At 37.7% G+C, this 14,283-nt stretch overlaps 1 protein-coding gene across 1 annotated transcript; it reads right to left on the minus strand.

Annotated features, from left to right (window-relative positions):
• Positions 1 to 274: 274 nt before the first annotated feature.
• Positions 275 to 1,261, minus strand: LOC122446295 (olfactory receptor 13A1). Its single transcript, XM_043476292.1, has one exon. It carries the CDS (start codon positions 1,259 to 1,261, stop codon positions 275 to 277), a length of 987 nt encoding a protein of 328 aa, XP_043332227.1.
• Positions 1,262 to 14,283: the final 13,022 nt, after the last annotated feature.

Genomic DNA, 14,283 nt, shown 5'->3' on the forward strand with positions numbered 1-14,283 from the left:
CTTCTCCCGGAGATCTTTGTTTACCTGCCAACATAGTAACGACATTACTTTGGGGTCAGACCATGAGACCTCACGTACTGGAGGCTCACATTCAACCACAGTCTTCATGTCAGCCAGCCTCAGGGCCCCAGAATTTGAAGCTCACCCATTCTTTTGGGTAGAAGAGACAAATTTACTTACTTTCCAGGCCAGAAACTCACTCATCAGACCCTTCATAGAAAGGTCAATTTCCACTTAAACTGCAGTCTCAAAGAAGAGCTTCAGAAGACACAAGTTAATTTCTGAAGAAGGGGGAAAGCTTCCTGAGAGCTGCTTTGACCTCCTTGTTTCTCAAAGTATAGATGAGGGGATTGAGAGTAGGGCTCAACATGGTGTATAGTACACCAGCCAACTCGCTCTTCTCTGCACTGTAGCTGGAGACAGGGCTTATGTAGGCATAGAAGACAGCAATGTAGTACATGCACACCACAATAAGGTGGGAAGAGCAGGTGGAAAAGGCTTTCTTCTTCCCCTCCACAGTCCGCATCTTTAGGATGCTGGAGATGATGAAGCCATATGACACGATGGTCATCAGGAAGTTCAATATACCATAAAAGGCATCAGCCAGGACAATCATGATGCTGTTCACATAGGTGGAGCTACAGGAGAGAAGTAACAGAGGAGGGACCTCACAGAAGAAATGGGTGATAACATTGGGGCCACAGAAATTCAAGTGCAGCATCAGGCCAGTGTGGATGGCCGTGTTGAAGGCACACAGTACCCACACACCTGCAGCCAGCATGCCACAGAATGCCTTGCTCATCATGGTGCTATAGTGCAGTGGGTGGCAGATGGCTGCATGCCGGTCATAGGCCATGACCGTGAGGAGGAGCAGCTCAGAAGATGCAGCCCAGGTGAGGAAGTAAAGCTGGGCCATGCAGCCCCCATAGGAGATGGAATTCTCCTCTAATACTAGACCCTCCAGTGCCTTGGGTATGACGGAAGATGTGCAGATAATGTCCATAGTTGCCAAGTTGAAGAGGAAAAAGTACATGGGGGTATGGAGCCCGGGGTTGAAGGCGATAGCCAAAATGATAAGAATATTTCCTGTGAGTGCCACAAAGTAGAGGGAGAGGAAACAGCTGAAGAAGAGCACACTGTATTCTGGGTGCTCTGAGAAACCCTGCAGGACAAATCCTGTCACCAGAGTCTGGTTACTCATGGTCCTCAGGCTGAAAGGGGTTTCTGGGACTATGAGGTGAATCTCTGACCACAGTTTCATGTGATTTCAGGGCTAGAGACAGAAACCAGAGGTGTCCTAAGGAAAGTTGCTACCCTGTTTCATTCATACCCAACAAGATGCACAAGCAATGTTAAATAGATGTATTAAGACTGAGTCAAGATAAACACAAAAATATAACAATAGGCAAAGGATAAAACATTCAGTTCATAAAAATCAGGTAAAAATGTCCAACTGAACTCATGAAGCATCACTCAACCTCAAAGAAATGCGTGTTAAATAAATAATTCACTCTTTATCAGCCATGATTTGACAAAATTAGAAATGCATGATATTGGCTGACATTAGCACAGGTGCCAAGATATAGGCCTCTTACAATTCATATTTCATTTGAACCAGAACATTCACTTCTGGGAATTTATCCTAAAGAAATAATGAAGAGGATCTTCAAGTTGTCATTACAGCATTATTTATAATAGTGAAAATTTTAAAGTAACCTATACTCTTAAAGATGAGTCTGTATGATACATTGATATAATATATTGCAGTGTACTTATCAGAATGATGTTTTAGAATGCTTATGAAATGCTGATGCTTATGAGAATAAATGAAAAAGGTTCAAAGTAAGTGTGTACAACTTTTGATCATTTTGAGTTTTAAAAAGGCATGTCTGTATGTGTACCTGTAGGAAAAAAACAACTGGTGAGTGATAGACTAGAATTTGAACAGTGAGGATGGATTGTAGTTGATTTCCTGTCCTTGTTTTTGCTGCTCTGTATTTTCTGATTTTTCCATTTACTAACCTTTCTAAAAGGCATATATATCATGGAATTCTCTTTCTAACAATTCTTCTGTAGCTCCCCATCACTGACAGATGAAAGGCTCCCACCTGCTACTCCTGGATCCACCTCCTCTTCAGCCAATATCTTCCCAGTGATCTCACCCCTCAAAGCCAAAGCTCCAACCACACCCACAACTCCTAGACTTGTCAATGCATGAACTATACTAGGCTTTTGTGGCTTCATTATTGCAACCTACTCAGCCAGGAATGCCCTCCTTCTCATGAGCCAGCTTTCTTACCAGTACCCCACACTTTTCAAATATCCCTTCCCTAGAAACAAAGGACCACTTTCTCCTTCATAGCCCTTCAGGATCCTGAACTCACTTCTATTGTAGAATCCATTACAAGTCACTTCATGATCAAGGTATCCAAATATCTGCCCTATGGTAGATATATCTGCCTCATTTCTCTCTGGGCATCCTTTTTGGGCACTCAGCCCAAGGCCTGGCATGGAACAGGTGGGCCCTCTGATATGTTTGTTGAAATAACGTTGGAGAATAGTCTAGTATGGAGAAGGAAATGGCAACCCAATCCAGTATTTCTTGCCTGGAAAATCCTATGGACAGGGAAGCCTGGCAGGCTACATGCATGGGGTTGCAGAGTCAGCCATGACTGAGCGACGGAGCGCATAGTCAAATATAAATAAAAGCAGAGTCCTTTCTGCTCTCAACACAGGGTACATTCTGTATTGTTTAACATGAAGTGTTTAACCACATTTGTTTCTTCCTTCTTTTCAACTTTTATTTCATTAAAATAGTTAATTAAAGGAAGATGCTCACTTTCAATTCAGCATTCTGTTTTTTATCAAAATTCAGTGAATGCAATTATCTCTGAAGCATTAAAAGGTTTACATGAAATGACTAAATTTCACCTACAATTGAATTATATTACCATCTTTGTAAGGTGAAAACTGCTTTTTCCAAGAAGAGCATAGTTCCTCTGACTCAGAGCAATAGGCTATGTTAGTGTGGAGTCTGTTCAAAACAGATGCAAATGATGGAGCACCACCTGCTTCTTCTCTGCAGCAAAGTATCCTGTCAGTTAATCAGCTTGGTGGATATAACCAACACAATGTGATTCAGCTTATTTCATTTTTGTTTGGGACAGAAAAATAATATATACTACTTTTGCCCAGTTTATGTTGAGGATCTGGAGATAATATTTGCTTCCTCTGAAACTGTTTTTGCTGCCCACCAATCTGGTGAGTGATTCCTGTTTAAGTCCAGGGACTCCTGTGAGCCTGAAAAGCTGGGGTAGGCTGAAAAGGAACAGAGCTGGGTTTGCCCCCATGGATGTCACTATACAAGGTTTCTGTATTTCCCACTAGTGTCCTCCCTAGAATTCTAACCATCTGATGCCTCCAGTTATCACTCTCAGTCACTCCACAGTACAGACCACAAACCAGAGACTCAAGATGCTATGGCCACTCCTAGGAGGAGACAGACGCTGAGCAGTAGTGTGCAGGCCTATCACATACTGTTAGTGGAGCATCAAGAGAACCAATTATGAAGGAAACTTTAAGCCTGTTCCTTCTCTGAATTCAGCTCCAGAATGAAGGTTTAAAAATTTTAAATAAACTACAATATAAATGGAAGTTTTGAACAGGTACTGAGTACAAGGAAGTTTCAAAGAACTGATTCACATTCAAAGAACAAATAACCTCTCAGATAATTGCCCTCTTATTGTAATTTCCAAGGCAGGTGGACATCCTCTCCATCCAACTGATTAACAGAAAGATCAAAGAGTCAGGGCACCAAGACTCTCTCTGAGAATGACCTTAAAATCTCTGTTGGACCTCAGCCGGTCATTTCCTCTCCTGGAAACTTTTCTCTCCTGAGGTTCAGAGGGCATTGGCTTTAATTTTCATCAAGCATCACAAGATTATTACAAAGATGCAAGGGGAAAAAGAGATTTCAGGTACCAACAGTCAAGTTTTAACACATTCTACATTCAGACAACATGGCTCCCCAAATGCAAGGTGATAAGGCATTTAAACAGTGGTCATTTTCCACACTCACCAGGCCACTTGGCACTCCATTTTCAATGAAAAGACAAATGTATCTTGGATGATTTAATCACTTTAAAGAAACAGTATGCAGTGTCCTCAGAATTCCTGAAATTAAAAACATTTCATTGAGGGTTTCTTTGGGGTTGTTTTTTTGTTTAGTTTTCTTTCTTTTTTTGGTGAAAAGGTAGATTGTATTTTCTGTGGAAGGCAATTTATTTTTAGTGAATTTTTATCTTAGTTTCAATTTACTACTCTTAATTTTTAAAATGGAGAATTATTACTATTTTAAGATATTTCACTAACAATGAGTAAATTGACTACTTTCATCATTTTCATCTCTGAAGGAGTTTAAAGATGTTCACAGACACCATATAATTAATCCAATGTCCTATTATATAGGAAGATAAACATTCTTATTATAAACGTAATCCAAGAACAGAAAACTAAAATTCAGAAAATGTCAAAATCTCATATGTTCAGGTTTAAATCTGAAAGATAGTTTGACGATGACCCAGTTCTACCTACTTATTATAAAATCACAAAGGCATCTAAGTGACTTATCCTAGTCACACAGAGCAGTAGTGATGAAGTTGATATCTAGTATAGGGTTTTGGAATTCTATCTTAGAATTTTTTGCTATGTAATTTGTTAGTTGCCCTGCTGAATCCAACCTTGCCAAATGTCAAAAAAAAAGTCAAGAAAAAGAAAAATCAACCAACGATTTATATGACAATTTATTATGAGCAAGGCGTGGAAATGCAAATGCTAAACCAGTTTAGCATTTTTGTCAACCTATTTGTTCCATTATTTCACTTACTGATTCAGTGGTAATTATACACAGTAAGAAATCCATAAATGTTACTGACTCTGGATCAGCTAAACAAAAATTTAGATCTTTTATATAGTTAATGATCCAAACTAAGCAGACTTACAGTTACGAGCAGAATGAACCACCTTCAGAATATTGTTAATTATTGTGAAAAAATTCTTTCAGCTTTGTGGATTTTAAGTACAGGCGTCCCTTCTCTGTCAACTGCAATCAAGATTGGAAACATGGTAACACTGAGGCAGTGTGTAATCTAAGTCAAGAGCAGTCTAGACAGGATGAAAGCTTTCTTTCCCTATTTAAGCTGTTATTGGCAAGATTTGGTGACTCTTTAGCAAAGTTTGTCACTGCCTGTGGGAGACACTGGGGAGAGATATTCTCAGTTATTTCTCTAAGTGGACCCTGAAGGAGCAATTAAATTAAGTGTCTCTTTGCTGGGTACTTGGTTGTCATCACTGTTCATACAAAGGCCAATTCAGACTTCTGATTCAAATGTATGAAAAGGGGTATAAGGATGAGCAGGGGGCAGAACCAGATCTCTCTCCTAGTTCACAGAAACTGGGACAGAGCAGATCCAGGTTCAGGTATTGAAAATAATGTGCTCACACTTGTGGACTGGGCAGAGGGTACTGGCAGGAAGCTAGCATTTCTGGACTGACTCCCTGGAAGATAGAGGCATGCAGCAAACATCCCCATGCTCCCTTGCGTAAAACAGCCCTACCTAGGATGAGCTGGCCCCTCACCGTCCAGCATTCATACCTTGGCTCTATTCCCCAGCTATCTTCCCTTCCCCATCCCCATATTTTCTCTCCCTACCCAAATTCTACCCAGATCTAACTCTGTCTCCTCTATCAAGCCTTCCCTGACTCCCAAAAGGGAAATGATCGCTCTGCTGAATCTCGGCCATTGTCAGGGTTTCCTCATGTTTTCATGGGAATGACATGGGCTTCAGGGTCTTTACAGACCCAAGGTCCAATCCCAACCCTGAAAGTTCCTGGTTATGTGACTGTGGGCAAGTCTCCTAACCACTCCAGGACTTCATTATAATAAAGATAAGACCTACCTCATTATCACATTGCCTAACACATGAAAAGGGTTTGGTCATATTTTGCTTCCTTTTCCCAACTTGGCATATATTTACATAGATCTGTTGTTCTGTATTAGTTAGCAATCAGAGAACAGGCTAGATATCTATTATCTGACACTCTGAAAATTCCTTGAATGTAACTGGCACTTAACACATGACAGTTGGTTAAGTGAATGATTTATTTGGTTGGAGTGTTAAGTGGGTTTGCCATTAAAAGGCACTCCAAAGAGTTCTAGTTTTGTAAACAGTATGATATACTTGGACCCAGCTCTAAACTACTTGACTCTGCTGGTTAAGTAGCTGTGCTGTTGTTGTTGTTTAGTTGCTAAGACATGTCTGACTCTTTGTGATCACATGGACTGTAGCCTGCCAGGCTCCTCTGTCCATGGAATTTCCCCAGTAAGAACACTGGAGTGGGTTGACATTTCCTTCTCCAGAGGATCTTCCTGACCCAGGGGTTAAGCCCACATCTCCTGCACTGGCGGGTGGATTCTTTATCACTGAGCCACCTGGGAAACTGAGTAGCTGGGTAAATTTGTATAATTCTCACAATCCCTCTGAATCCAAAAATTTTAGCCTACAGAATAGGAATAATAATATATACCTTTATATATATAAAATAATATATATATTTCCTTAGACTAAAAAGCACGCTATATATGAACCCATTTTAGTCATTAGTATGGGTGGGTCAATCATCAATAGAAATAATTACATAGAAAAATTCTGACTTGGCAGTGTTAAGTCCAAGTAGGTTATCTATTTTTCCAAAAAAAAAAAAATAATGAAGATATATAAAGAAAGAATCCCTTTTCTATGATGTTACTGATATACTACCATTCAGGAATAAATGTGTATTAGTTAAGGGCTAAACTGCTACAATGAAGAGACCCAAATATGTGGTGGCCTAATTTTTTCTTGAAAAAAGCAAGAGAGTTCCAGAAAAACATCTATTTCTGCTTTATTGACTATGCCAAAGCCTTCAACTGTGTGGATCACAATAAACTGTGGAAAATTCTGAAAGAGATGGGAATACCAGACCACCTGACCTGCCTCTTGAGAATTCTGTATGCAGGTCAGGAAGCAACAGTTAGAACTGGACATGGAGCAACAGACTGGTTCCAAACAGGAAAAGGAGTACATCAAGGCTGTATATTGTCACCCTGCTTATTTAACTTACATGCAGAGTACGTCATGAGAAATGCTGGGCTGGAAGAAGCACAAGCTGGAATCAAGATTGCTGGGAGAAATATCAATAACTTCAGATATGCAGATGATACCACCCTTATGGCAGAAAGTGAAGAGGAACTAAAAAGCCTATTGAAAGTGAAAGAGGAGAGTGAAAAAGTTGGCTTAAAGTTTAACATTCAGAAAACTAAGATCATGGCATCTGGTCCCATCACCTCATGGGAAATAGGTGGGGAGAGAGTGGAAACAGTGTCAGACTTTATTTTGGGGGGCTCCAAAATCACTGCAGATGGTGATTTCAGCCATGAAATTAAAAGACGCTTACTCTTTGGAAGGAAAGTTATGACCAACCCAGATAGCATATTAAAAAGCAGAGACATTACTTTGCCAACAAAGGTCCATCTGGGCACGGCTATGGTTTTTCCCATTGTCATGTATGGATGTGAGAGTTGGACTGTGAAGAACGCTGAACACCGAAAAACTGATGCTTTTGAACTGTGGTGTTGGAGAAGACTCTTGAGAGTCCCTTGGACTGCAAGGAGATCCAACCAGTCCATCCTAAAGGAGATCAGTCCTGGGTGTTCATTGGAAGGACTGATGCTGAAGCTGAAACTCCAGTACTTTGGCTACCTCATGCGAAGAGTTGACTCATTGGAAAAGACCCTGATTCTGGGAGAGATTGGGGGCAGGAGGAGAAGGGGGCGACAGATATATAAAAATCAACTCAAAATGAATCAGAGACCCAAATGTATAAAAACCTAAAACTATACAACTTCTATAAGAAAATATAGGAAAATGGTTTTTAATTTTTTGATTAGACAAAGACTTCTTAAATGCAATATCAAAAGTATGATCCATAAAAGTAAAAGAATTAATAAATTGTACTTCATCAAAACTATGTAAGTTTTGCTCTTCAAAAAAAAAACCTGTTAAAGGTAAATCCCAGATTGAGATAAAATATGTTTAAATCACATTCCTGGTAAAAGACTTTTATACAGAATGGAAAAGAATACTCAAATCTCAATAGTAGGACAACAAACTATCGAATTAAAAAAAAAATGAACAAGAGATTTGAGCAGATACTTCACCAGAGAAAATATACAAATAAGCCCATGAAAACATGTAAATGTGATTAGTCAGCAGGAAAAAGCAGATTAAAATCACCATGAGATACTCATACACACCTAAATGGCTAACATTAAAACAACTATACTAAGTGTTAAAAATACACTGCTAAAAAAAAAATACACTGCTGATAAAAATGAAGATGGTATAATCACTTTGGAAGACAGTCAGTTTCTTAAACACTTACCATCCCATTCAAGTGGGCATTTAGCCAAGAGAAATGAGAATGTACATCCTTACCAAAACTTGTATATAAATGTTCATACAGCTTCATTTTACTAGCCAAAAACTGGAAGAAAACTGAAATGTTTAAGGGTGGGTGGAAGAGATAATTAGGGAGTTTGAGATTGACATTACACACTGCTATATTTGAAACAGATAACCAACAAGGACTTTTGTATAGCACAGGGAACTCTGCTTTATATTATATAAAAACCTAAATGAGAAAAGAATTTGAAGAAGAATAGATATATGTATATGTATAACTGAATCACCTTGCTGTACATCTGAAACTATCACAACATTGTTATCAACTATACTCCAATATAAAATTAAAAGTTAAAAAATAAATAACAAAATACTTTACTGCTAAAAATGCTAACCATCAAAAAATGCAATGTTTATCAATATGTGAATGGATAAACAAAAGTGATACAATTGAAAACCTCTCAAAAATAAAAAGAATGTACAATGGATACATGCAATTATATGACAGAATCCCCAAGTAACCAGATTGAGTAAAGAAAAAAAGGTACATACTACATGATTCCATCTATATACAAATTCTAGAAAAATGTATACTATTCTGTAGTAACAGAAAACAGATCAATGGTTTCCTGGGGAAGGAATGAGAAATGATTAGGAGAAAGCATAGGGCAACTTTTGATAGTGATAAATATGTTTGTTAATTTTCTTGTTTCTGTGATGGTTTCACCTGTGCCTGAGCTTTTCATATTGTAAACTTTAAATATGCACAGTTTGTTGTATGTCAATTATATTTCAGTACAGTCGTTAAGAATTTATTTTTAACCACAACCAACAACAAAAAAAACCCCTACCTGACAGCAAGTTGCAGTTGTCTAGGAATGAATCAAAATAAAGGACTCAGAATGAAGAAGCTATGGCAAAAAAGAAAAAATACCAAGAGTCAGCATGAAATGCATTTAAATATAAAATCATCACTAAGCAACTGTGGAATCTGTGGTTACAGGACAATAAATATAGCAATATAATACAAATGTTTAGAACTAAAATTCTATGACAAAGAATTTTGATACATATTGCCTAATTGCCAAGCAAGGAAATGTTTTTACAACTACACCCATACTGTTTTGGTATTTCATCCTTGCTAAGTGAAAAAATATGTTCTTGTTTTATATTATATTTATTTAATTAGAAAGGTTGAACAGCTTTTCATACATATTAAATTTGCATAGCTATTATTTTTCCCAATTATTTGCTTGGAGTCTTGCTATATTTAGAAGTTATTATCTACTGCACATTACAAATAGCTTTTGTTTGGTGTATGTATACCTATGTGTGTATCTGTGTACAGAAATTCTGAACTTTTCATGTAGTCAAATTAAAAAGTTTTTCCTGTTGTGAGTTTTGGCTTTTCTCTCTTGCTGGAAAAAACATTCTTTACTCTAGAATGTTAAAAAATAGTGTTTCTACTTAGCAATTTTGAGGCCTACTGTTTTATACCTAAAACTATAAGTCAACAGTTCCTCAAAACTTTAACATAGAATTATCACGTGACTCAGCAATTCCACTTCTGGGTATATACTCAAAAGAAGCAAAAGCAGACATTCAAACAGATACTTGTATACACATGATCATAGCAACATTATTCCCAACAGCCAGAAGATGAAAGCATCCGAAGCATCCATTTATAGATGAATGGATAAACATTTGATGCATACATAACATGGAATATTATTAGTTTTAGAAATGAAGGGAATTCTGGCACATGCTGCAACATGAATGAATTTAAGACATTATGCTAAGTGAAGTAAACCAGTCACAGAATGACAAATACTCTATGATTCCCCTTATATAAAGTAACTAGAGTAGCCACCTTCATAAAAATAGAAAGGAAAACTGTGGTAATAAAGTTCTAGGAGAAGGGAATGGAGAGTTATTGTTTAATGGATATGAAGTTTCAGATTGGGAAGACAAAAAAGTCATGGATGGTTACAATGGTTGCATACAATGTTAATGAACTTAATGTGACTGAATGATATAGTCACAAATGGCTAAGATGGTAAAATATACGTCATGTATATGTACATTTTACCAAAATTTTTTTTAAATTGTTTACCAAAAATTTTTTAAAATTCATCTAAGTATTAAGATGGGGAGATGGTAGCCATTATTCTAACCATTTATTGAAAAAAATCATCTTTTTCACTACTTCTTTGAAATGCAGTATTTATCTTCCTTCAAATTTCCACCATTATATTGAAATTCTCAATTCTTATCTGCCTGTTTCTCCTTTATTATCAAACTGTTTAATTTATTGTAGTGAAATGATATGTACTAACATAGTATCCAGAATGTTTTTGACTCTTACCTTATCTTTACCCAGCAGGAACTTTAAAATCACCTTGTGTAGTTTCAAATATAACCTTGGTAGCTTTACTGATGTTACACTGACTTATGAGTCAATTTAAAAGGATTAGACATTTTCACAATATTGATCCTCCTCTCTAAGAGTTAACCATTAACCATGTTTTTCCATTTTAATCTCCTGTTTCATATTTCTTAGTAAAAGATTAAAGGTTTTTGACGTATAAATCTTGAACACATATTACCAGGTGTATTTCTAGTTATTTTATCTTTTTTGCAACTTTTATAAATAGGTTTTTCCTCTATCATCATTCTGACTTAATTTTGCAAAATTTTATATTTCTTGATTCATTTATTGTTTCTAAAAGAAATGAGTTGAATTTACCTATTTGCACTTATATTTCCTGCAGTTTTACTGTACAAAATTTGGTGTTATATTAGTATATTGTATTATTCAGCTACGGCTGTCATATAAAATACCAAAGATTGAGCAGCTTAAAGAACAGAAATGAAAAATCTTCTCACAGATCTGGAGTCTAGAAAATCCAAGATCAAATACCAGTCAATTCCATTTCTGGTGAGAACTCTTCCATCATGACTGCCTCATGGAATAGACTTACAGGGTAAGTCACTTCACACTTTTGAACTTCTTCCCAGTTGTCATAGCAACATTATTCAGCGGAGAGTAACAACTAGAACTCACCTCTGCTGCCTCTCAAAGCCATCATGAGAAGCACAATAAAGTCCTGTTATATGAAAATGCTCTGTATTATATGAAGTGTTATGCAAATGTTAGTTGAAACTGTTATCAATCATCTTGTGGATCAAAAAAATTTTAAATCTAATCCTTTGAAGGAAAATATTATTTTTCATTCATTTTACAAATCACACCTACCTTCTCACCCACATCTTTGGTTAAGAGCTAGGATCCTGTGGTTAGACTGCCAAGATTCAAATCCCAGCTCCATCACTCACTAGCTATGTGACTCTGGGAATGCTCTTTGGTCCCTCTTTATCCCAGTTTTGCCATCTGTAAAATGAGGGTCAGAATAGTACCTGCCCAAATGAGATGCTCGGCACAGTGCCTGGCAGCATGTAACCCAAGTAAAGGTTAGCTAACATCACACACATGATTGACACTTTCAGGTACTGGGTTTTTAATCATACAGGATGATTTTTCTTCTTTAAGATTTTTTGGAACTTTCTTGAATACTGATTGCACTTCTCTCATACTTTAGACATTTAAATCACACACATCCATATATATACAAACATACACACACTGCTATTCAGGGGATATTTTAATTTGGGCTTCTTTCTCTGTAAAACTGAGTAATTTATTTACTTGCTGGGGGGTTAAAAGCATACATGAGCTAGAGTATGTAAAATTTCTTAGCACAGAGTACCTAAAAAATTATTAGTTCCCTTTTTCCCTACCTACTTATCACTACAAGTCATCATGGGGATCACATGTATGAAAGTGAACAGAACTGTTAAGATCTCACATTGCTCAGCCTCTAGTGGGAGATACAGCTGATAAACAAGGAAAAACAGAAGACAATGTTAAGTAAGTGCAATGAAGAAAGTTCATAAGGGTATTAAGAGATAAAGACAGCCTGTGGTCCTTTCAGATGGCATTAGGGCAGGACTCTGAGGAAAGAGAGAGATGCTCAGATTTTTGGAGTAAATTATTTCTCTTATGCTTGTTCAATCCGAGCTCATAGACTTAGTCTTCTGTGATTAATCTTGGGATAAAAAAAAATTTAGACACATTTCATTCTGAGAATTTGACTTGTTCTCTTTTTTGAAAAACACACTAATCACAATTTGAATTATTCTCTTTTTTGAAAAAAACATACTAATCACAAATTCTATTTGAATCTTGTCCTTCATGGGTCAACAAGTATCTTTGTACTTAGTCGAGAAGTTTCAAAGGAAAAAACCTTCATTAGCTTCTCCTTCCGAGTATATAAATAGAGTAGCTGAACTGAGCTGCAGATAGTAAACCTACCCTGGTCTTAGGAAAGGAGAGCATAAGGCAAGGTAATGCGGTGTGGGTTTCCCCACCCAGCTTCTTACTTAACAGCCTTGAGGGAGAGGAGACAGACCAATCAGCTAGAGTCTGATCCTATTCTGAAAAGCACAAAGAGGGAGAAAGTGAGGGAAGGGGAGGCTCTCATCAAAAGTGTCTGAGCTCCCATCACAGACTGAAGAAGGTAAAATAGACATTTCATTGTTATCCTTTCAGCAGGATCCTTACAAAGAAAGACACTGACGCTTCATAAGACTTAGTTTTATCCCTCTTGTTCTTCCTGGGAGAGAAAAAATGGCAACAAATAAACAATGAAGCTGGGAGGAGTTGATAATATCTACCCTGAGGGGAAGTCGGTCAGAATTATGAAAACATCTATCCTAGGACTCTGGTGCAGGGATGGATGTCTGGACAAGACTTATTTTTTTCTTTCTCTAAATCCCCAATGAATGAGCATTTCTTTATAGTGTTCAGTGGTAGACAATGTTTAACTCTGTTTAACAGCAAATGGGTCAGGGTGAAATTGAAATGAGCTATAAACATTTGGAGCCAGAAGACAGAATGGTCCTACAAAACATCCTCCAGAGAAAACGGACTGCTTAAAAGACCCATGCCCAGTGATGTTCTTGGCCAGCTAGAGCATCAGGGCTGTTGTCCTGCAGGAGTGTTCGTCCTGTTGCAGTTAGGAATGCCATCGCTGCAGGGCTTCCTGTGGACGTGTCACCAGTTCCACTCCATGACTCATGGCATCACGTGACCAACTAGAGGGGAAGTTAGAGTTATTCTCTTGAGTTTAGGCTCATGCTGCCTGTCTGCTCTGCCAACCACAAAAACCATACTTTCCAAAACTTTCCTGGTGATCCAGTGATTAAGACTTCACCCTTCCAACGCAGGGGATGTAGGTTCAATCCCTGGTTGGGGAACTAAGAGCCCACATGCCACACGTCATGGAAAAAAAACAACAACATACTTTCTTAGCAAATTTCAGGCTCTCCAGTAAGAGCCTACCTAGGAATTATTTATAGCTTCTCTATGACTGGCATTGTGCTGGAGACCAAGACATGAATAAGACAATCCCTGCCCTCAAGTACTTCAGAATATGTTAAAGAAGATAGAGACAATAGCAAATACTGACAAGATGGAGAGGCAATACTCCAAATTATGGCAAGAGCCGAAGTCGTGAGAACTCAGAATACATGCAGTTAACTCTGCCTGGGGAAATCAAGTAGGGCTACATGGAAGAAGCACATTAGTGCAGGTTTTTGGATGAGGAAGTCCAGAGACAAAGAAGAATAGGAGTATTTCCTACCAAGGGAAGGAAATGTGCCAGAATTTCATGGGATAAGAAAATGTAGCGTGTTCAAGAAAGAACAGAATAGGTGAAGCAGA

This window comes from Cervus canadensis, chromosome 8, assembly GCF_019320065.1.
Source record: "Cervus canadensis isolate Bull #8, Minnesota chromosome 8, ASM1932006v1, whole genome shotgun sequence".
NCBI classification, from domain to species: Eukaryota; Metazoa; Chordata; class Mammalia; order Artiodactyla; family Cervidae; genus Cervus; species Cervus canadensis.